The following is a 24,936-nucleotide window of genomic DNA, read 5'->3' on the forward strand; positions in this document are numbered from 1 at the left end:
AACTTCAGTTTCTATCCTGAAAGGAAATTGGTACAGCATTTTTTAATCTGTGCATTGAGGGATTAAAAATCATTCTTACTGAACACTAGAGACACCGGATTCAGCAGAATACTTGGCTCTTTAGCCCTTTCAACTATCTGTAAAGTAAAGTGTGCCGTTGAGTCGGTGTCAATTCCTGGCGACCACAGTGCCCTGAGGTTGTCTTTGGTAGAATACAGGAGGGATTTACCATTGTCATCTCCCACACAGTATGAGATTATGCCTTTCAGCATCTTCCTATATCACTTCTGCCCAATATATGTGTTCCCCATAATCTGGGAAATATAATCTGGGAAACATACCAGTGGGGATTTGAACCAGCAACCTCTTGCTCGCTAGGCAAGTTACTTCCCCGCTGTGCCATTACGTGGCTCAACTATCTGTAACCTTCCCTAATGGGAGGTTTGAAATTGCAATTGCCACAGTCAAAAAGTCCCTTCCTCTCAAACCCACCTGCCGGGATGGAAAAGGCACTGAGCAAGATATCTGAGTTTAATTTACACCTGCAAGGAGATGCATATGGCAGGAGGTGGTCCATATAGCATCCATATATTATATCACTGTATTTTATGGATTATGACTGTATTGCTTAATAGCCAATGATGACGACGACAATATATACCTTGGGCCAAAAGCATCATGCCTGGGACAATGATGAGAGCAAGAGCTGCAAGCTTGATGATGGACAAGGCAGTCTGCAGCCGGGCACTCCAGCTGACACTCCAAGAGTTCAAGATGAGGACTATGTCTGGAAGAGGAAGCAAAAGCATGGCCTTCTGTATGGAGTGTCTGCTCGTTCCAAGGGGAGAATTAAGCACATGAAATCAATGGGATTCCCCAAGTGCTGCATGTTAACTGGACTGCACACTAAGGAAACACTTACAGTAGCCAAGGAGAGCAACAAGTTTCACAGCCAGAAGTGGAGCTCCACACGGAGCAAAAAACGGTTCCAGTATGTAGCGTCCAAATGCCAACGCAACCACTGCACTGTTGGCTGGTCTGGGGGAAAAAGTGGGTTATACTCTGAGTGAGTTTATAAGAAACATGTTTGCTATGTAAGATGCTACATCCATGGAAAAGGAAACCATGCAGGCACTTCCATTTAACTTTAAGTTAACTAGGGAGGGGCCTAAGGGGCACAGGCCCCCAGTGAGTTGCTCAGAGCCCCAAATCCCATCATCCGCTTCCCTCCTCCATGACCTCTTCAGGAAGGGAAGTGCAGCAGTGGAGCCACCTGCACGGAGCAGGGGAGAGAGCTCCTAGCCTCACCTAGCTCTCTGCTGCTTCCACCTTCATAGGTGCTGTATTGTCATATTAAAGGTAAACTTGTGCCATCGAGTTGGTGTCAACTCCTGGCAACCACAGAGCCCTGTGGTTGTCTTTGATAGAATACAGGAGGGCTTCACCATTGCCATCTCCCACACAGTATGAGATGATGCCTTTCAGCATCTACCTATATCACTGCTGCCCGATATAGGTGTTTCCCATAGTCTGGGAAACATACCAGCAACCTCTTGCTCCCTAGGCAAGTCTAAGTCCTCCAGAGAGGAGAGCTGGTCTTGTGGTAGCAAGCATGACTTGTCCCCATAGCTAAGCAGGGTCTGCCCTGGTGGGATACTTAATGTGTGAGCACTGTGAGATATTCCCCTTAAGAGATGGAGCCGCTCTGGAAAGAGCAGAAGGTTTCAGGTTCCCTCTCTGGCTTCTCCAAGATAGTGCTAAGGGAGACTCCTGCCTGCAACATTGGAGAAGCCGCTGCCAGTCTGTGAAGACAATACTGAGCTAGATAGATCAATGGTCTGACTTCACAGACTGGCAGTGGCTTCTCCAGGGTTGCAGGGTGGCATCTCTCGCAGCCCTATATTGGAGAAGCCAGGGAGTGAACTTGGAACCTTCTGCTCTTCCCAGAGCGGCTCCATCCCCTGAGGGGAATATCTTCCAGTGCTCACACTTCTAGTCTCCCATTCATATACAACCACAGCAGACCCTGCTTAGCTAAGGGGACAATTCATGCTCACTACTACAAGACCAGCTCTCCTCCCCTATGAAGCTCACTGGTTCATCTTGGGCAAGTATCTTTTAGCCTAATCTTAGTGTTGTTGGGAGGGTAAAAAGAGATAGCTCCATTCTAGCCTGAGGTCCTTGGAAGGGTGGGATAGAAATGTGATGATTTATTTCACTCTAATTGCCTTAGGAAACCAATTGAATACAACCACTGTCAAGGATTTCATTGATCTGTGAATTGTAACTTATGCAGTTAGCACTTCCTAAATAGAGTAGGAAGCAAACAAAACCTTCAATATTCATCAATCTTAATTAGATAATTCAAATTGCATTCCTTGTGCAGCCTGGTATCATTATACAAACTACACAAATGCACCTACATAACCTATGTTTTAATTACTGAAATGTTTGTCACATACTTGTGAAATCTATTAATGTTTTAAATTGTTTTAATGTTTTAACTTTGTTTTTCATTTGTGTTGTTTTATTGTAAACCGCCCATAGACATGAGTTTTGAGAGGTATACAAATATGATAGATAGATAGTTGGAATATGAAATGTCATATACAACTTATGAGAAAACAGATATCCGCAAATATTTGAATGTGCCAAATGGCAAATATTGCCATTTAGTTTTGAATGCACAATGTTAAACCTAGTTGGAAATTTTATCCCAAAATCCAGAATTAGAGTGTTTAGAATTGTTGACATCTCTTGATTTTTTTGGACTTTGGCAGATGTCAAATACGAAATCTCATAAACCAACAGCTGGTAAATACTATAACATATCCCCAATCAAATTATCTCAAAATACAAGTTACCATTTCATATCAACTAATATCAAATAGTACATACCATTTCATGTCAACAGCAAAGTTGCCATTCTCCAGCATAATACAATCTAGTGCTTATATTGTATTATAGAGGCTGACATCCTGACGTATGAAGGGTGCATGCAGCGAAGGAAGTATGTTTGAAATTGCTATGTCCCAAGGTAAAGCAGTGTGGATACTCATGGCAGGCGGGTGGCGGGAGGGGTTGCAAGGATTTTTGTTACTTTCCCCTTAAATATGTCAGGGAGGGCTGAACAACCCTCAGAGGGAAGGAGAGAGTGGCAAAAATTGTGCAAGCAGCCACACTGCTTTACTCAGCAGCAAAGGTGTGCTTTTTTTCACTCCACACACACTTCATAGGACATTGGCCAATATTTCTTTTTAATATCATTTATATGTTTGTTCTAAGGTATGTAGCATCTCCCTTTGACATTTAAATATATATATATATTACTGTATGTAGAAAAACACACCGACTGGTTCAGGGCATACCTAGTTCCCCTTTAAATTTATGGCAGGTTGAGGAAAGAAAGGTTTACCTTATAGCAAAGTATTCAGCCCAGAGAAACAGGAAGCCTGGCAGAGGGCCCAGGGTCTCCAAAATATAGATGTAATGACCTCCAGACTTAGTGATCCGTGTGCCAAGTTCGGCATAACTTAAAGCACCTGGAAGGATTCAGGTAGAAAAGCACATTAGTAAATCATCCTAAAGAGTTTTCCTACCTTTCACACTGAAGGAATCTTGGCATTCTGCAATGTTGTCACAGTAACAGGGGAGGGCTAGCTGAAATACCTTTTGCATGTCAAGCACCTTTACTGTAAGTAATTCGTATTGCAAGACTTGTGTGGACAGAACATTAGTCAGACAGGGCTTCAAGCACTTGCGTGGACATGCAGTTTACTAGGTAGCTTTGGACTTGTTGCTATTTCTGAGCCTAGCCTAACTCGCAGGGTTGTTATAAAGAAAAAATGGGGTGAACTCCATGTACCACCACCCCTCCAACTCCTTGGAGGAAGGGATGGGATACAGGGGCGTAACTACTATTAGGCAAGGGGAGGCGGCTGCCTGGGGGCCCCCACGCCTCGAGGGGGTCCCCAGAGGCAAGTCACATGACTGTATATTGTGAAGTGTGTGTGTATGTATCAGCGAGGGGCCCATTTTAAAATTTTGTCTCTGGGCTCACTCCAGCCTTGTTACGCCCCTGATGGGATACAAATTTAATTACTAACTAGCTTAACCCACACAGAGCATCTGCACGCTAGTACTTAATTGCTCTCCTCACCTCAGAGATCTCTCTACCCTCACCTGAGCTGCACTCTTGCTCCTCCTCCATCCTCTCCTCTACAATCAAGAACATCTTCCAAACAGTAACAGTTGCATTCCAACTGACCTTAACCATCACAGGCTCCTCCTCTCTATCTGCATATAGAATCCCCACTGCCCAATCACCATGGTGCCACAGGCGGCTCCTCCCTATCTACATATGGAATCCCCACTGCCCAATCACCATGGTGCTTCTGCTCTCACAGGCTCCTCCTCCCTATCTGCATATGGAATCCCCACTGCCCAATCACCATAGTGCTTCTACTTGTGAACTCTCGCGAGAGCTGCCACACATGGGATTAACCATGGGTATGCCTTAGAGAATTATATATAGAGAGATACTTCTTTTTTGAAAGCAAGCCATAAAGCAAAAGGCATCTGGTGGGCCACTGTGTGAAACAGGCTGCTGGACTAGATGGGCCTTGGGCCTGATCCAGCAGGGCTGTTCTTATGTTCATATGTTTTCTAGCTATAGTAAAACTCCAGCACCTTCCAACATGCTTTCTGGCTGAGATTCTGACACAGTTCAGTCATGGGCAGCTAGCCTGGAGGATGCAGGAGTTGGGGGTCAAGACTGGAAGATCAAGGTAGATGAATCAAAGGTCAAGAGGGCAGTAGTCAGTCAGGAGTCAAGAGGACAAGCTGAAGGTCAGAAACATGCCAAAGATCAAGCTGAGCAGTCAGTTAGTACCAGACTCTACCCAGTGCTTCCAGCATTTAGGCCCGCATTTGGGATTATACTGAGTGGGCAGTCAACCTCAATTAGCAAATGCAGAGGTCATTTTGAGTTGTCTCAGGTGCGCTTTCTCAGAGTTCCAGGCCCAGGTGAGATATGTAGGGCCCTGACTCGTGGGAGGGCCTTCTCTGTTGCAGGCCCCTCCTTATGGAACACTCTGCCTCCTGAGATTCATAATGCCCCCTCCCTTCTGTCCTTTAAGAAGCTTTTGAAAACTTATTTCCTTTGCCAGGCTTTTAGTTGTGTGTGTGTGTGTTCCCCTTTTTTTCTTTTGTTGTTGTTGTTTTAATTTGTGTAAACCGCCTCAAGTCTATGAAAGTCAGGCAGTCAATACATTTGCTAAATAAAATAAATAAATAAATAAATTTAAGAACACCAGAATCACTTAAACCAGGGACAGAACACAGATCAGCACAAAGAGTTAGTACAGCCCCTGCCCTGATCCATAAAAATAATTACATTTCGAGTGATCTACGCAGACAACCTGAACCTGGAGGCGATGATATATTCATGACGTCTCCATATGTTGTTCTGCAAGAGAGCCATATGGTCAACTTAGAATTTTGCCTGTGGTACTGTATATTTAATCTAAACTTCAGGCCTTTGGCTCTCATGTTTCGGCATGCAGCTCAAATGGAATCATTGCACACTGAATCTGTTATTGAGAAGACTTCAATTTAAAGTGGCTTTTTAGCTTCTACATTTCCTGTGAGGCAAAGGGAAGTGCTCTTTGGGCTCCCATGTGTACTCTCGGTTTGATATAACTCTTTGACAGAAGAGTGTTATTAAAAGCTGCTGAGTTGTTTGTACTGTGTACTTCTATTGACTGGTTTTGTTTAGTTTTTCAGTCACTCTTCTACACAGGCAAATGCCTAAATAGCTTTCTTTTGGAGAAATGAACTAGAGAGAGGGGCATTTCCCCAAATCGCTTTACTGTACTTTGCTATGGTCTAAAACCTGTCCTTTTATTTTATTTTTATTTATTTAACAAATTTTTATACTGCTCAAAACTTACGTCTCTGGGCGGTTTACAACAAAATAAAAACAGAAAGTAAAGCATTAGTTCAAACAAAAATGAAAAGTTTAAAACATTACAACAATTTAACATTTTTAAAACAATATTTTAAAACAGCATTACAACCATTAAAACAATATTAGTTAAAAGCTTTATCTTCAAAACCTCCAAAATGATGCTCCGGGCTCAATTCTATTCATTAGAAATACAAATAGACACACAGACATGGTCAGTCAGAAGAGTTTGGCAAATGCCAGAGGCCAGAAGTTTGCAAGGAGCCCACAAACACAAAGGCACAGCCATTCATGGCAAGTCCTTACTTCCCTTCCTTGACCTTTATAAATAATGGAGAAAGGTGGCGGCATATGGCTCATCCAGATCTTCCATTTATTTATTTTGTGGATTTATAAATCACCTCAACTCATGTCTTTGGGTGGTTTCTATGATGTCCAGAATAGTATAAGAGAGACTTACAAACACCTTGTGATGAAGAAGATTGTCACAACCAATTTGTAGAAAGGATTGGATTTTCCTTTCTGACAGCCTCCATAATACACAAAGGACTCTGGGAGAGCACAAGGATGGAGGACCAGGGTGCTTTCCAGATTACATGCTGTGACAGGGGTAAAATGCTTTGGCTTGGCTGGATCATATTGAAAACGATCCCCAGAATCTGAAACTCCTAAAATGGGAAAGTTTGCTATTTTTCTGCAATGGATATGCAATGTTGTAGCACTATAACACAAAGATAGAATCTGAAATAAGGCATTGGAAATGTGAATGGCACCTTGCTGTCAGCACAGGGACTGCGGTGTCACAACACAGGAAGCATGGACGCACACTTTGCAGATCTGTAGTGACCCTGTTGTAGGGTTTAACTTGAAAAGCGCCCAGGTGAGCATCAAGTGGTGCAAACTCTCTACCTCCTTCTCTACGCTACACACATGTCCACTGGTGGGTCTCAAAAAGAAGGCTGCCCTGGAGAGATACTCACCCTTGTAGATTATCATCACTGAAGCTTATTAAAATGGGAAAGCCAGAGAGCAGACTTAACCGTCATGGATTAACTTACGAAAGACTTGAGAAGACACCATAAGGAGGTTACACTGACAAAGGCATGGCCTAATGATGTCATCAGAAGGTGCTGTTGTATTCTATCTAGTAGTCTATGAGGCGGGTCTCACAATCAGTGAGACCCGCTTTTGCCGATACTGCGGGGATACGATCGCTGCAGGAGCCCTGGGTGGCTGTATTGGCCGCCCACACGATTGCTGGCTCCATGATGGAGCCGGCAGGGGCTGGGGAGAGCGAGGGCCAATTGGCCCCCGCAAGCTCCGGCATGCCCTGCGCGAGCACATAGAGCATGCTGGCGAGACCCCCAGAGCCAGGAGGCGGCTTTTCACCTCCCCTCCGGGGGTATCCTCATGAGTAGCCGCCCCAAGGAGCCGCACCACGGCTACTCATGATCCAATAGCCCAGGTTTGCAGAGCGCTCACTCCGCAAACCCGGGCTAAGGGGCGGGCTACTTGAGTGGGTTAGCCGCTCAAGAACCACCGGGCTCGCAGCTGAGCCCGGTGGTTCTCACGATTGAAGAAAATCGGGCTAGCCTCCACTAGCCTGATTTTCTTCAATCGTGTGAATAGCCTCAATGTTTTGTTGTTGAGAGGTTTGTCCTAGTGTAGAGAGTATGTGGGGGGTGGAGTCAGAAAGGAAATAGGAGGGAAAGGAGGAGGAGAAAATGGAGTTGCATCTGAATAAACGCTTAGTTTACTTTGTATTTTTGAGGGAAGCAGCTATAAAACATCTGGCGATGAAATTTTGAATCAGCTAAGTGTGTGAATGTTCTTGCAACCTCATTTCATTGCATTACTAGGCCAACATTCCTGAACTGCTTTCTATAACCCCTAAAGATACTTTCCCCTTCTGGACTCTGTTGTTCAATTGATGCCCGTGCAGCACCTTGGTATATATCTGAGCTGAGGGCAATGAAGCAAGCTGGGAAATGGTTGGAACGCAAGTGGAGAAAAACTTGTGGTGAGTCTCAGTGAACACAGGTTAGAGCTCATTATCGAGCTATTTTGTGGCAGTGATGGAACAGAAAATTTTTTTTCCCCATCCACTATTGCATCCTCTCAGTATCATCCAATGTTGTCTAGTGGGGCTTTTCTTGAAATCTGGCCCCAGGCAAGATATGTTAGAACCCTTTGTGGCATGCTGTGACACATTTGCACAACACTTTGAGGGTAAAATCACTTGCATTTGCCATGGCCTTTCCCAGACAGTGGGCTTTACCACGGGATTAAGTGGGGTAAAGTACAGCACGTTATAAGGGCATATATTAGCACATATAAGTGCAACAAAGATAATTCGGAGGAACCTGGGGGCTGTTCACACTGGTGTTGTTTTAATAGGGTTCCTCTCTGTTCCTTGTGATTTTTTTCCCATGCACCGTTCATACTGCTTGCTCCCCAATCTTTCCCATTGACCAGTCCTTCTGGTCAATGGCTAAGGCTTTCTTGAGGAGGCGGGACACCACTCTTCATCTTTCCTATCTGTACATGCGTGGTGTATGGCTCTGAAATTTTTCAGTTGGGCCCATGAAAATGTATTTCAATTTCCTTTTCTAAAAACTTGTTTTGGGGGAGACATCCGAAAGACACTGACACTTTTTTTTCCCATTGTAAGGCCCATGGTAAAAATTCTTTCTGTTGTCATGTAAATGCACTGCTCCTTCTCCCCTTATACATTCATTGTGCCTTCAATATAGTGTCTTTGTTTTGCCTTGAACTTGAGCAGACACTTGCAAAGCCACAGGGAGTTAATGTGCAACTAATATGAATTAGGACCTTATGCAAAGGCAGCCCAAGAGGCAGACCCACACTGCATGACGAAATCTGGAAAGCCGGTTCAAGGTTGTTGACCAACAGAATTTCCACTCAGTAGCTTGTAAAGAGACTCTTACATCAGTATATACTCACTGGGAACTCAAGCTCTGATGGATTTTCGTAAAGCGCCTGCATTGGCCAGGTTGGTCTCCAGGTCATCTCGAAGAGACCATACTACTCCTATACTAAAAGGACTATACTGGCTGCCGATATGTTTCCAGGCAAAATACAAAGTGCTAGTTATCCTATATAATAAAACCCTAGGGTATCTGCGTCCGTGTCTCTGGGAGGTGTTCTGCGCATGCATGGCTGTGCTTGCAGCCTGATTGGCTGGCGCGCGTGGACGGAGAACAGTGGCGGCGGCCATGGCCACTGGTGGGCCTGGCCTGGCAGCGACGGGGACAGGCCGAGGAGCCGAGGCGGTGGGCCTGGCCGGGCGAGGTGAGGCGAGGCGAGGAGGCGGCGGGGGAAGCCGGGCGAGGCGGCAGCGGGCCCAGCCGGAGCCGCAGGCTCGGCCGAAGGAGGCGGTGGGCCCGGCTGGGAGGAGGCGGCGGGGGAGGCCAGAGAAGGCGGCGGTCCCAGGGGAAGCCGGAGCCCAGGGGAAGCCGGAGGAGGCGGCGGGCTGGCAGCCGACATCACACGCCTGAAGGAGCCCGAGCTTGGCGGCGGCGGTCTCCTCCTCCTTCTGGCCCCACTGGAGGCAGCGGCCAGCCTGGAGCTGCAGGCGGCTGAGCTGGCCTGCGGCCGAGCTGGCTCCTGGCAGCCGAGCTGGCCCGCGGCGGGGACCACCCTCTCCTGCTGCCGCCAGTTGCCGGAGGAGGCCTGGAGGAGGTGAGGCGGGGGCACGGGCGGCCATGCTTGGCTCGCTCTTCCTTCACTTCATGGGGGAGCGAGGAGCCCCATTGCCGCTGCTCAGGGCTTGCTCCCGAAGAGAGCGGGCTGCTGGGGGCATCGAGGCCTCTGTCTCCCCCTGGGGGGGTGAGAGGGAATGCAGCAACGGTTCTTCTAGCGTTCCAACAGGCCTAATGTGACTAGTAACCTATAAAGCCCTAAACAGTTTAGGCCCAATGGCACAGCAGGGAAATGGCTTGACTAGCAAGCCAGAATCATTAGCATGATAAGAGGCATGTTTTCTTTAGAAATGCAGATATCGCTCTTTAGGAAGCTCTATCTCCCCCTCCCCCACATTGGCTAGAAGGAAAACACAGAGCATGCCATGTGAACTTGTTTCAACACAAGATCTGAGAGCAGAGGGGAGGGGCTGCTTCCCTCAATGCCGCGTGTGTAGTTCGAAGTGGCTTCACTCAACATTTACCCTGGAGCATGAAGCCAACTGCAAATAACTCCCAAGCTAACTTCTGATTGACTGTTTTATTGCTGTATTTTCAATCTGCTGTTCTGCCCTGTTGCGATTTATTGCCTTTGCTTTGTTTTCTTATAGTTTTTTTATGTTTAAACTTTGTCAATGACCCTAAGAGCATTTGTGGGTAGAAGAGAAGGATATGAATCTATGAAATAAATACTATATTTATAGTCTGACCTTCCTCCAGTGAGCACAGGATGGTATACATGGATTCTCCCCCCACTCCTTAAGCATGCACACATTTTATCCTCACAAGAACTCTGTGAGGGTAGGTTAGATTGAGAGATAACAATTAGCACAAGATCCCACATTCTGTTTTGCATGCAGAAGGTCCTTGGTTCAACCCCTAGCATCTCCAGGTAGTGCAGGGAAAGATTCTTGCCTGTAACCTTGGGGAGTTGCTGCCAGTCAGTGTAGATAATACTGAGCAAGGTGGACCAATGGTCTGAGTCTGTATAAGGCAGCTTCCTGCAGCTGAGTGGGGAGTTGAACCCAGGCCTCTGCAGTCCTAGTCTCACACACTAACCACTATACCACCTAGCTCATTTCAAAATATTTTGGTTTCTTAATATAGCCAACCTGCACCTGTTTGATACAAGCAAGTATCAAAGACCAGCTCTCTCTCGGGATGAAAGCTGGTCTTGTGGTGGCAGGCATGAATTGTCCCCTTTGCTAAGCAGGCTCTGCCCTGGTTGCATATGAATGGGAGACCACATGTGTGAGCACTGTGAGATATTCCCCTTGGGGCCGCTCTGGGAAGAGCATCCGCATGCTCCAAGTTCCCTCCCTGGCACCTCCAAGATAGGGCTGAGAGAGACTCCTACCTGCAACCTTGGAGAAGTCACTGTCAGTCTGTGTTGACAGTACTGAGCTAGATGGACCAATGGTCTGACTCAGTATATGGCAGCTTCCTGTGTGCTATGTTCTAAGCCAATGGCCTTGTTCACACAGTCGTTTGAATCTTAATGTGGGTTACCAACACTGCAGTGATTGTGTGAACCCATGCCAAGATGGGAATCTCAGGCCATAAACCACCTTGACATGGGTTCACACAATCACTTCAGTGTTGATAATCTACATTAAACCTAGATTCAAACAACTATGTGAACAAGCCTACTATCATGTTGCTGCTGCTGCAATGACAAAGACAAATATTTATATACCGCTTATCAACCAAAGTTCTCAAAGCAGTTTACATAGAAAAATAAATAAACGTGAAGGTATCTCTTTGTTTTCCTTTATCAGCAAACGAAATGCTCTGTTTGGGGGTCTAACTGCTCACTAGCCTCCTCATCCACTAAGAGCTGAAGAAGGAGATAAAAGAAACTCACCACGCACCAAACATAGAGAGGATCCCACAGGCAAGCCAGATGACCAAGGAGAGGCCCACATTGCCAGAGTTTTTCAGCACCCCTTTGGGGGAGATGAAGATGCCGCTACCCACCATGCTGCCAATAAGGAGTGAGAAAGCCCTGAGCAGGGTGATCTTCTTCCTCAGAAAGACAGCGTCCCCTTTCTTAGATTTCCCCATGGCTGGAGTGAGGCTGTAGGAGGGGAATGTGTCCAGGTGCCAAATGTTCCTCCTGATGCCGAGATGTGACTTGAGCTACCATAGAGTTTCTTCCTGGTCCTCCAGTCAACCTATATTAAACATGTAAAAGCAGAAAGTTTGGTGCCAGTGGCTTCTACAGTGGATGGAACTACATGATAGGAGGCAAACACAAGGTTTCCCAAATCTGTGTTTACCTGACTATGATAATGTTAGGGCAGGGAGCCATTTACAGGAGAGAAGCAACAGGTTCCAGACTCCCTGGTTCGCTGCGATTTTACTTTGGGACTTTAGGGTGGGTATATATCCACATATCGGCTAGATTTACCCTGAAGTCCGTGCAATATTTCAGAGAGCACTTCACATACAATTCGGGTTTTCCCCTCCGTAAACTAGCCCAATTTATGTCCAGGCTAAAAAAAATCCTCTTTTTGTGTCAGAGTATTCATTATGCCCTGAACTCGCAATGAAGCCTCGCGGTAAATCTGTGGTAAAACTTGCTGTCTGATAAGCCTCCAGTTAGGCCAACCTCTGATAACTGCTTTCAACCAGATAAGAATCTGGCTGCTTGGTTTAACCTGAAAAGCTGTTCCAGCAGATCCCACCATGTGAAATTGGCCCCCACCAGATATTGATTTTTGCTTCTCCCTAACTGTGCAGCGGCACTTTTTAAAGTGGCAATTCTTGTTTGTTTGATTGATTGATTGATTGATTTCTATATTTAGCAGGGAGTGAGCAACTGGCCCTATCCAACCCCAGAACAGCATCCCTCCAGTGGCTGTTGTTGGCGTCTATGAGGGCTGTGCACAAAACCGGTTTGCCCAATTCGGTTCGAGTCTGAACTGAACTCAAACTGAACTAGGCATGTTCGGTGTCTCCCCCCCAACAAAAAAAAACAGGCCCCCTGGCTTGACTCAAATGCGAACCAGTTTGAGGGTTCTATTGTTTTTTTTAAAAAACTCACCACTTGGGAGGACGCTGCCGTGGCCGCAGGGGGGTCTCTGGTGGTTCTCCTTCTCACTGCCGGCCTCCTCTAGTCACAAATGGCCACCGTTCCAGGCCTCTCTGTACTAGCAGCAGCCATTTTGGAGGCTGCCTTGCATGCGCACTGGCCATCTGCATGAACGAGGTCACATAGATGGCCAGTGCGCATGCATGGCAGCCTCCAAAATGGCCACCACCAGCACAGGGAGGCTGAAAATGACCCGAACTGGATCATTTGTTACTGGGGGATGCCGGGGGGGGGGACCGTCAGAGACCACCCTGCAGTTGTGGCAGTGCCCCCCAGAGGCGGTGAGTTTTTAAAAACATGTTTTTAAATGTCATAACCCCCGAACCAGCCTTGAGTTGGATAGGGGGGTTCGGCTTGACTTCGAGTCAAACTGGGCCCAGTCCGGCTCGAGGACCCAGTTCAGTGGCAAAGCAGCTCGTGGTCGAGTTGGTTCTCACATCCCTATTGTCTATCTTACATTTGTTTTTAGATTTGTGAGTCCTTTGGGGGACAGAGAACCATCTTATGCATTTATTATTTGTTTTTCTATGGAAACAGCTTTGGAAACGTTTGTTGAAAAGAGATATATAAATATTAGTACTAGTCGAAAGTGATAGTAGTAGTTTCTCACCTGAAAAAATATATTTTTTTAATCAAATGCTGGTTCACCCTTTGGTATTTCATTCCTTCCCTTCCCCTTTTTCCTTTAAAGATGTGTTCTAATACATTTATATAATTTCAAATTACTGTATGTAAGTGCTGCACACATTTTTAATTGCACTTGGGGAAATATCCAAGTACCAGGTGGCAGGAAGCACTATATAAATACAGCATTTAAAAAAATCTTTTTATCCGTTTTAAAATGTTACATTCTGCATGATTTAACTTCTAAATACTATATTTATAATCATATTATTAGTCAATCATTCAGTCTCACAATATACGCCTATGATTAGAGGTGCATATAGCCAATACATCAATTCATCAAAGTCAAATGGGTGTCACAATTGTTAAGAGATATTGCTTCCTCCAACAGTCATTTTGTTTTTAGAACTCCAGAAAATCATAAGGGGAGCCCATTTATCTTTTTTTAAATGTTGATTTTATGTTCCTTTTCATTTATAATGAATTAACGTGCAAGGTAAAACATGAAAGCTGCATTCAATAAATTGCCATTCTTGGACCACAATCTAGCACAGGGTTAACCAAAATGTATTCAGTGGTCAAGCACTTACAATTGCTAACATAATAAAATAAACTGATAATAAATAACAATAATAATCTGCCAACGGATCAATAAGCAGTATACTTAAATATCATCATTATTACTTTCATGAATATGACAAATATTTATATATCGCTTTTCGATAAAAGTTCCCAAAGCAGTTTACTTAGATATAAACAAATAAACAAATTCACAAAATGGCTCCCTGTCCCCAAAGGCCTCCCAATCTAAAAAGGAAACATAAGATAGACACCAGCAACAGCCACTGGAGCGATGCTGTGCTGGGGATGGATACGGCCAGTTGCTCTCCCCCTGCTCAATAAAGAGAATCACCACTTTTAAAAGGTGCCTCTTTGCTTAGTTAGCAGGGAACAATTTTATGAATATTAACTGTATTAATATTAGTCACCACTAGGGTGCTTTCCAGACTAGACCCTACAACGGGGTCAGGATGAATCTTGGAAGACGTGCTTCCACACGTCCTGCATCATTTCACTGCAGTCCCTACGCAGACAGCAGGGTGCCATTCACATTTCACGAATTTAATCGCTGCAATATAGAGTGAGGACATCGTAAATCTGGCGTGAAAAAAGTTGCTGTATTTCTGGGTCCCTAGTTGCTGTGAGACTGCTCCCCCTGCTGTTTATGTCCCAAATGCGACTTGCCCAAATGGAGGAATTTTGTTGATGATGAGCAGCTAGTCTGGAGAGTGTCCAGGAGACCTACCTGCCCTGCATGCAAAAAGTCCTAGGTTCAGTCCTTGGCATTTCTAATTAAAACAAAATCTCAGGTAGCAGGACTGGGAAGCGACTTCTGCCTGAGTGTTGCCTACACTTGACATCGAGCCCATTCTCATGATTGGAGAATGGGCTCAAACGGGGCAAGGGGAGAAAACTGCAAAAAGCTTACCACCCACACAGACGATCCCGTCCATGTTGCTAAGTGGCCAGATCAGCCACCCAGATAATTGCCGACTTCTGCTGGTAGCAGGGAGGGAACCGGGACGTTTGGGGGCCAGGAGCCCCTTGGAGCTTCCATAATGCATCGTGCAAGTGCATGGTGCCAGGGGCGAAACTATAATAGGGCAAGGGGAGACAGTTGTCTGGGGGCCCACTGCCTCGGGGGGGGCAGAGGCAAGTCACATGACTGACTCCCCCAGCCGCACACTCGCCTGGGCTTCCTTCAGTTGTATTCATCCTCCAAAATGGATGTGAGTGCTAAGACCTGGAGCTACCAGAACAGCAGAGCTTGCTGTAGTACCATTAAATGACTTGCATCGTCCACAATTTATAAAACCTTAAAAAAAATAATTTAGGATGATGTTCTATTGTGGCACATAGGCTTTTTGCTACCACTATTCAGCCTCATTTAATATTTCTTTACTTCATGAGCTGAGCTTCAGTGGGGGGGAGGCATTTTAAAATCTTGTCTCTGGGCCCACTCCAGCCTTGCTACGCCCCTGCATGGTGCATTACAAGGAGCCTCCGGATACCAGTCGGGAGGCTATTTGTGTGTAGGTACTGCACAAAGCTGTGCCAAGCCGACACATGAGCATTTGGCCCACTTTTTGGGCGCCCTCACACCCATAACCTGGGCTAAGCGGTAGGCTTCCTTAGCCGGGTTTTCAGTGTACGTGTGAATAATTTCATTAAGTAAGTCATTTGTACTTCCACTTTTGGTGCCAATGGGAGCTATCCTCCTTAAGAAAATGGCAGCTTGGCAGAGGCCTTTTCATCAGGACTGTAGCACAAGGGGAAAGGATTAAATGCCTCTCTCCGCCTAAGTGCAAACTGCTGTTTCCTCCTGCCGGCCAGGCTGCTGTTGTAATCTTTTAAAAACAGAAGCACACATGATGTGTTTAGCATTCATCTAGGTTGACCCTAAGTCCCTGAAGAGCTGCTGCAAGTCAGAGTAGACCAGGGCTGCTCAACTGCGACCCACCTGCAGGTGTTGGCCCACAACTCCCATCATCCCTGACTATTAGACACTGTGGCTGAGGCTGCTGGGAGCTGTAGTCCAAAAACAGCTGGAGGGCTGAAGTTGAGCATCCCTGCAATACTGAGCTCAATGAACCAATAAGGCAGCTTCATATCTTCCTCACATCCAGGGCTTCTAGAGTAATTTACCACTCAGGGGTGTGTAGCCGCTTCCTAAACCCTTCGCTACACTTCCCTCCATATTTAAATGGATGTGGCAGCTCATGCATGCACCCAGGGGCAGATGCCCCCACAGCCCCCACCAGTCGTTCACCTCTATGGCCCCTTCTCGGCTGCTCACTTGCCACCGGCGTGCCTCCTTTTGTCAACTGCGACTCAGTTAATGATGTCATCGCCCCCGTGCTTGCTCTGGCTGAGGTGGACTTTTTCTGGGGCGGTGACAGCATTAGCACTGCCAGTGGTGGCAGCAGCAATGAGTAAGTGGCTGAGCAGGGGAGGGGGACGCACGGAGGTGAGCAGGGTGGGCAGCGGCATAGGTGAGCAGTGAGTGAGTAGCAGTGTGGTAGGGGGAGGCACCAAAAAAAATCTCACCACCGGTCACCTCCTGCATTGCTGTGCCACTGCACACATCCTTCCGGGCGCACTCATGCCTCCTCCACTGACGGGAATGGGGAAGACCAGGTGGGCAGGGCAGGGGAACTCTGCACCCATATTGGAGTTTCCCTGCAAGTGATTGGTGGGTCAAGGTGGCAGCCAGAAAATAATCTGCACATACACACATGGATTTCCTCATGCCAACATGGAGTATGATCCTGCTTGTAGAAGAGAACAGAGAAATCACTACATACAGGAAGCTCTCTGTGTATGGTAGGGATGTGCACGAACCAGTTCGGCAGTCCTTTTACGGACCGCCAAACCAGTCCGGAGTTCCAACATTCAGATAGTTAGGCAGCGTTGGGGGAGGGGTACCTTTAAGTAGTAGGGAAAGTGCCCATCCCCCCGCCAACGCATTTCCCCCCGCCAGTGCTGCCGCCAAAAACTCTGTCGTGGGGCTGCTGAGTACCTCCTTGCATCCCCGGTCAGCATCGTACTGGAATTTATTTATTTATTCATTTTTACATATTTTTATACCGCCCAAAACTTACGTCTCTGGGCGGTAAGTGGCTGGTGCATGTGCGCACACCACGCACGCACACCAGCCACTTCCAATACAACGCTGATCGGGGATACAATGAGGTACACAGCAGCCCTGCCCCAGTGTTTTTGGCTCCAGCGCCAGTGGAGGAAACATGGCGGGGGGTTGGGTACCCTCCCTGCTACTTAAGGGTAACCCCCACCGCCACCGAACCGTCCATACGGCAGTTCGTGCACATCCCTAATGTACGGGAGCTGCTGGATCGGGTCCTTAATTTGGATGAGATCATTGTCATCCGGAAATGGTTAGAAATCAACAGGCAAACAGCCTGAATTACAAAAATGTGAAGCCCATTGGGATTTCTTTCACAATATCTTAGGGAGAAATATTACTACTTCCATGCCAACCACTACCACTCTGAGCTTACTTCTCACATAGCACAGTACGCAGCAAAAGGTGAACTGTTTGGATTTCAAGCTGAATTCCTTTACATAAGAGATTTAAATGCAAATATGTTAATCCATGCAGCTGCACTTAATAACATTCCACATGTGTTTGGTATAAAGGAAATATTTACAAAGCTGGTTTTAGTTCACACACACTTTGTTGATTATTGGCTCATGGCACTTTAATTCCATTGCATTGTACTTTTACTTGCAGAATCTGGAGGCATTTTAAATGACAGAAAAGAAGAAAATGCACACCTATTTTTGCTACATATCATCTCCATTTGCAAGGATCTTTTACAGAATCAGAAGGGGGGAAAAACACCATCATGTCATACAGAAGATCTGAAGGATGTACAAAGCAAAACACCGAAAAAACACTGAGCTAGAGCTGAGCTGCAAGAATCTATTGGTACCGGCCAGTCAAAATTATGTTCAGTTAATTCAACTGATGTCAATGGGAAAGATTAAGCATATGCTTAATTTGGTCATTGAAATGAACACAACATAGTTTTGATTTGTGTATACACAGAACCAATAGGCAAAAACACATATCCAGTCACAGTCATGAACGTCAACAGACAGATTTGCCTGTTATACATCCTTTAGTGAGAACTCTATTGCAGTGGCGTATCGGGGGGAAACGGCGCCCAGGGCAAGCTGGCCCTGAATTGGTGCCCCCCACGCTCCCACATACCTGTGATGGCGCGGCAGCGCCCCCCAGGCGGCAGATCACCGGCAGTGGCGGCGATTCGGCGCTGGCGTGCGGTGGCGGGTCGCCGCCGAGTGTGGCGGCAGGTCACCCGCCGAGTGTGGCGGTGGGCGTGCGGAGGTGGTTTGGCGGCGGCGGACGGGGGCGGCGGGTTGCCCGCAGCCCGCTAAGTGTGGCGATGGCTGGCTGGTAGCTGGCGTGGCAGCAATGGGCTGTAGCGCGGCCCGAGCGGCGGCGGATCGCCCGCCAAGGACGGAGTGCAGGCCGCAGAGCGACACCGAGCCTGCCTCCTGGCCCGGCGTCGCTTCCCAACTGCGCAGGCGGGCGATCCAGGGGCGGCGGGGGGGAGCCACTTTTTGGCGCCGGGGTGGCTCCAGGGGGACGTGCCCCCTGCCCCCCCCTATCGTTATGCCCCTGCTCTATTGTTAATCCTAAAAGGGTTAGCGAGCTATGTAAGTCTCTTGTAGCAAAGATGCCTTAAAGATTAATCAATATATTGTGGCATTGGCTGGTGAAGGCCAGAGCAAGAGAAGCTATTCCTACTGATGTGGGGTGCAATCCCCAAAGAAAGATATTACAATATGCAATTGCCTTTGAGGAACGTTTAAGCTGAAGACACATCAGGCAATGAATGAATAAAGAACTGATTAATATCTACTCAGCATCTTTGGGAATTCTCACCACCACCACCCCTTTATCATAGGCCAGAGTCCATTTTATTAAATGTGTAAAGGAGACACATATCCATAATCTTCACTGTCTACATTTACATTATGCAACTTATTAGGTGGGTCCCCATATGTGATTGCCTTATCATCCATCTAGCTCAGGTTCTCTCAGCCTTGAGTCCCCAGAAGTTGTTGGAATACAATTCCCATCATCCCTTTTGGCTGAGGATAATGGGAGTTGTACTCCAACAACATCTGGGGACAAGACGGAGAACCCCTGAGCTAGCTCAATGCTGTCTACTCTAGCCAAAGGTGGAGAGTCTTTTCTCTAGAACATTTTTGTCTGGAAACTGAACTCAAGGCCTTGTGCGTGCAAAGCAAGGACTCTACCACCAAGCTACAGATCCTTCCCTGCAAAAGAGGAGAGGAGAGCTGGTCTTGTGGTAGCAAGCATGACTTGTCCCCTTTGCTAAGCAGGGTCCACCCTGGTTGCATATGAATGGGAGACTAGAAGTGTGAGCACTGTAAGATATCCCTTAGGAGACTGAATGGCTCTGGGAAGAGCAGAAGGTTCCAAGTTCCCTCCCTGGCATCTCCAAGATAGGGCTGAGAGAGATTCCTGCCTGCAACCTTGGTGAAGCCACTGCCCATCTGTGAAGACAATACTGAGCTAGATAGTCCAATGGTCTGACTCAGTATATGGCAGCTTCATATGTTCCTAAAACCTTATTCCATCATAAATTTGTTAGCCATTTCTGTGCCAAAGAATTCTATGTTTTTGCTCATTCAAATGCTACTATGCAACATAATATCCGAAGTACTGACTTTATCCTATCCGCTATACAAGAGAGGCCTTGCATTGTTTGTTTTAAAATATCATGCATATTCTCCGCTTACATCTCATAGTTTGCTCCAAGAAGCAACTTTGTCACATACAGGTATTTGTCACATATGGCAATTGTTCATAAATGAGAAGGAACTTACCCACTGTTGAATCTGCCCTAGTAATGTTTTGATGCAGGACGGCTGGATCTACAGAACAGCAGAAAGAACAGTTTCTGATTAGACCAGTGCCTGATGGTGAGAATGGAAAAGCACTGAACTTCACAGAGGTGTTTTTCAAGCAGAGTGAGAAGCTAAAGGAAAACTGGAACTTCCTTTGAAAAACAAGCAGGGAATGCAAGAGCATTAGGCACTGCAGATTAAACAGGATCACGAAGTCGATGAATAAGAAGAGGGTAAACTAATAATAACTCGGCAGAGACATACCAATTATAATCTAACTTTCTGAAAAAATGATATTTGAACCATGTTGTTACAGCAAGGTATTTATATAGAACAGATTATGTTAAGACTGTTTTTCTATAGGCTGGATTCACATGAGCACAAGGATCCTGTTAAGGGATTAGTGACCGCGTGGAGTTGATTGTGAGAACACAAAATTTCAGGGTAATCCTGGTCAAAGTGCTCTGATCAACCTACATTTAACCAAGCCGTTTTCCGGATTACGAGCTTTGCACCAGTATAAGTGTTGCAAAGTGTGATGGTATGAGGCAGCAGCATGAAACTGCAAGTACAGCGTTTTTCAATGCATTTTCAAAGCATCGTGACAGGGTTGTGGCCATTCATATTGCCAACCACTGCAGCTGGCTTTCCAGGCAGGGGGTGTCCATATTCCACCTGAATCACATTCACTGCCCCCTTCTCCTCCTCCTCCATTTTGGGCCAATGGGGCCATGGAGGGAGCAGGGAACTGCTGGTGCAACGAACTCTTTTTAAAAATTCTCGTTGCTTTTGCGCAAATCTTTTTTTTTGCAGGGGTTAGGGTTAGAGGAAGCGCAGCTCCATCTTTCTTGCTTTGCTCAAGCAAGAGCACCGGGAACACATGATGACAGGGCCAGATGGACCAATGGTATGACTCTGTAGAATGCCGATTCTCACCCTCCTAACTATGTTTCTTTGTCCCTGCACAATCAGCAGGCATGACCTAAGACTTGGTTCCCACTGGCTATATATATATATATATAGTGGGGGGGTTACATCTCAACAGATCCTCCATCTGCCGAATGAGCCAGCCAATCCACAGTGTATTAGAATGGGGAAACATAAACGTGTCCAAAAAAGAAGTCTGATGAAAAACAAAAGCAAGTGCGATCCAATTCAAAATCCAAAAGCAGATGAAAATCAGGTTGCACCTTTGCGCAAGAAACCGAGTGGGAATTTTTATTTTATTTTTTAAATTCATTTCATGAACGGGATGGAAAAATTATTTCATGAACGACATGGAAAGTAGGAATGTGCACGGAACCGCGGAGGCGCATTCCAGTACCGGCGGAGGTCTCCCTTTAAGGGCGGGAGGGCTGCACTTACCCTTCTGCTGCTTTTCCCCCACTGGCACTCTGTTTTTTTGAAATGTTTTTGGAGCGGCAACATTCCTCCCTGGCGCCCCTGCCCCCGTTGTTGGCTGGAAATAGCGGAAGTAGCAATCGTGCATGCACCTGCTGCCACCGTGCGTGCGTGCACCGCGCACGGCGCACGTTGTGTGCACGCATCATGCATGCAACATGTGTACCCAACGTGCAATGTACACGGCAGGTGTGCATGGTGGTGGTGGGCACACACGCCATTGCTGCTTCCGGCATTTCCGGCCAACAATGGGGGCAGGGTCGACAGGGAGGAATGCTGCCGCCCCAAAAACATTTTTTTTAAATAACAGAGCACCAGTGGGGGGGAAGCGGCAGGAGGGGTAAGTGCAACCCCTCACCCTTAAAGAAACACCCCCCACCCCGGTGCTGGACTGCCAGACCGGGCCATGTTCGAACCGGTTCAGAGGCCTCTATAATGGCCTCCAGGCCAGTCCGTGCACATCCCTAAAGGAAAAGAGCTATAAAAGTCAACAAATCATTGCACTGCAATTTGAACCACCCACACCACACCACACTGCAACACATAAACGACAGAGCAAGCTTCCTATAATGGAAAAATACAACTACTTTCCTGCAACGCATATACAATGTTATAGAACTACAACGCAGCAATAAAACCCAAAACAAGGCATTGGAAATATGAACGGCACCTTGCTGACGAAACACAGGCAATATGTGAGCACAGTTAGTGGACACATTGCAAAACAGTTGCAGCATGTCATCTGGAAAATGCCCAGGATAGATAACCAGGGTTGAATCTGGTTAACTGGAGCAGTTTGACCAGGTTAATCAGGATTAGCATCTTGGTTATCTATCCTAGTTAAAAGCTGGTTAATTGGAGTGGTTTTACCAGGATTATCCTGAAATTTTTAGTTTTCACAGATAGCTCTCCTGGGCTTGTTAATTCTGATTATTTAACCAGGACCTTTGTGATTGTGTGAACCCAGACATAGAAGCTGGTAGTCTGGTTTTCATCTTGACCAGAGGCAAGCCAGCAAAGGAATTCCTTATGCCAGGGGCAGGGGGAGCTGTGGGGGAGAGAGAGAGATCTGCCAAAGCTCACCCTTCCCTGAGTTTCTTAAGGTAGAAATGGGAGGAGTAGAGGAGAGGCCTACAAATCTCCTAACTCCCAAGGTATCCACTAACATATGGAGCCAGAAAGTTCAATAAAGTTAAGTTACTACAAATCTGTGCAGTAGGAAACTGTTTCCTCCTTACAGGAAGGAAACTGTCCTATTCAAGTGGACTTTAGGTTCTCAGAGTCCTTCTCTCAGGTTCCAGTTCATACCCCAAATCTTTGCCAGCTAATATCATTTTGGAGAGTCTTCAAAAATGGGTGTTCTGCTTACGGAACAGCCATATCCATTTCAGTTTTTTCAAAAGTGCTGCTCCTTTGTCGTAGGAACCCCATGGCCTTCCTCTTTGTTGGTTGCAAAAATGACCGCCTTTCACTCCCAAGCACAAGCCTCAGGGACCCAAACAAGATGCTTTGTCTCATCACACAACTGTTTTTTTAGCTGTGGAGGAGAAAACAAACATAAACCAAAACATCCCCAGCAGGGTTCTGATGTTTTAGCAAAGAACAGCTTTCCCAGAAATTCTTGCTTTTTTTTTTTTTAACTATTTCAGCTCCAGTGCTGAATGAGACTGCATGACATAGGAGCTCCAGAGGTACAACCCAAATGTGAGCTCTGCTGGCCAATCAACAGGGGACTCACTGGTGGGGCCAGGTTGACGCCCACTCAACACCGGGAATCAGGAGGCAGGAGGGGAGTCACGCCCCTCACTTGCCCATTTTTGAGAAGGCCAGTGAGTTGTCCAAGGGAAAACAAGGAAGAAGACTCTGGGTACTAGCTCCAACAGGATGTTGCCCAGTAATTGAGAGGAAGGGAGGGCAAACCAACTTCTGGTCCTGAGGGCTGGAGAAGTCTGTCTAACTGAAGGTAAAGCAAGAGCAAGACCTGGGCTATGAAGGAACGTGCCTAAAGAAGAGAACCAGAGATGGGTGGAGTGCTATCAACTGCTGCTGTGCCTCGTTCAAAGCTCTGGAATAAAGGAGTGTTCTGTGAACCTCTGAGTCTCCTGTGACACTTATGGGTTTAGTAGGGGTGGTCCTTTCATAAGGCATGGTGATGCAGTCACCACAGGGGGTTGATTATTGGGGCATCAGCAGGGCAGCAAGATCCCACCCCCGGCAGTCGCCATCAGAGCAGCTCTTTGGGACAGATCTGACCTTGGCAAGCTTTGCAAGCAGCACAAGGAGAGAAGAGGAGGTTGCTAGAAACCTTCCCTCTTCCATGTCCCCTGTCCCACTTTCAAAGTTTTCAAGGGCTGATATGAAATGAGGCTGCCCCTCCCACACCAAAGCAGCATCTGGTGCCTCACCTCAGGGTGCATCTAGCACCTCACCTCAACCACTTGTGCCACCCCTGGGTCCAGGGCCAGCACGAGGGCTGTTTGATGGGGAGTGACCCCCATGAGGGGAGGAGGGCCTGACTCCAAGCATCTTTCAAATGTGAGTGACATTCCTCACTTAGTAAAACTGGGGAAACTGCCCCCTGCCAGACACACACACACACAACCCACCAATTCACTATACAATATATAACAATTCTAATAAAGTTGCCCGATTTCATAAAAGTTAGAAATCTGTTACACAGCTGTCATATTTGCTGCAAGTATACGGAAGTTACCTCCAAAATACAGGCAAAGAGGCTTGTGGCACACTAACAGATTTATTGCAGCATGAACTAGATTCCACTTAGATACATTTACCAGTTACACTGGTGTTTCCACTGCAGATGCACAGCGTGTTCAACAGGTGCACATCCTGACAGGTCCACATTTCTGCCTTGTTGAGTAGTGGCCCAATCTGGGCTCCCAGGTATGTAGCAATAGCAATAGCAATAGCACTTACATTTATATACCACTCTATAGCTGGAAGCTCTCTAAGCGGTTTACAATGATTTAGCATATTGCCCCCCAACATTCTGGCTACATTCTGGACAAACATCTGTCCAAACATTAGCATATTTGCTATGTGGGAAACGCCAGTGAAACAGCAGGGTACCCAGGGCAAACAGAATGGCTGTATAAAGCATGCAACTATTCTAATGGAACCTTGCAGGCCACCCCCAGAGCCACCAGAGTCAAACACTCTCTAAGCATTCACAGCTTGCCAGAGGCGCTTTTACCCCTGGGCTTCGGGGCCAAAGTCCAGGGCCTCCACACACCCCTGGGGCCTCCCAAATCCATTTTAGTCTGTCCTGGGGCAGTGTACTTTCTTTGTGCCATCAAGTACCTATGTGTTAAAAAGTGATGATTAACTTGCAGCGGGGTGGAGGGGGGAGGAGCTTTAGGTCCAGGCTCCAAAATTACCTAGGCACACCTCTGCATCTTGCAGTATTCAGTCACATGTGCAATATTCCATTGGATAAGGAACCCTGTGCAGTTCATTAGGTGTCACAACCCATATTTCCTACTTTGATTGGGTAACGCTTGTTTGGTTTTGCTCTCATTCTTCATTTGGAAAGAAAGTGGGAAGAAGAAGAAGAAGAAATTCTGCTACATGCTTCTCTCCAGTTATACTGAGTCAGACTACTGGTCTATCTAGCTCAGTATTGTCTACACTGACTGGCAGCAGCTCTC

General features: G+C 46.7%; 1 protein-coding gene across 3 annotated transcripts in view; it reads right to left on the reverse strand.

Annotated features, from left to right (window-relative positions):
• The window catches only part of LOC128328071 (cystine/glutamate transporter-like), a 60,129-nt gene that overhangs the window by 25,248 nt on the left and 9,945 nt on the right, over positions 1 to 24,936 (reverse strand). For all 3 annotated transcript variants that reach the window (XR_008308983.1, XM_053257660.1, XM_053257663.1), the window contains exons 3-7: positions 19,847 to 19,894; positions 11,538 to 11,840; positions 3,416 to 3,542; positions 923 to 1,038; positions 662 to 787 (exon numbers count right to left, since the gene is read on the reverse strand). Coding sequence is in view for 2 of the 3 variants with exons in the window: in XM_053257660.1 (XP_053113635.1) it covers positions 662 to 787; positions 923 to 1,038; positions 3,416 to 3,542; positions 11,538 to 11,730 (562 nt within the window). In the remaining variant the exon portion in view is untranslated. The remainder of the gene's footprint in view (positions 1 to 661; positions 788 to 922; positions 1,039 to 3,415; positions 3,543 to 11,537; positions 11,841 to 19,846; positions 19,895 to 24,936) is intronic.

This window comes from Hemicordylus capensis, chromosome 5 (assembly GCF_027244095.1).
Source record: "Hemicordylus capensis ecotype Gifberg chromosome 5, rHemCap1.1.pri, whole genome shotgun sequence".
Lineage (NCBI taxonomy): Eukaryota > Metazoa > Chordata > Lepidosauria > Squamata > Cordylidae > Hemicordylus > Hemicordylus capensis.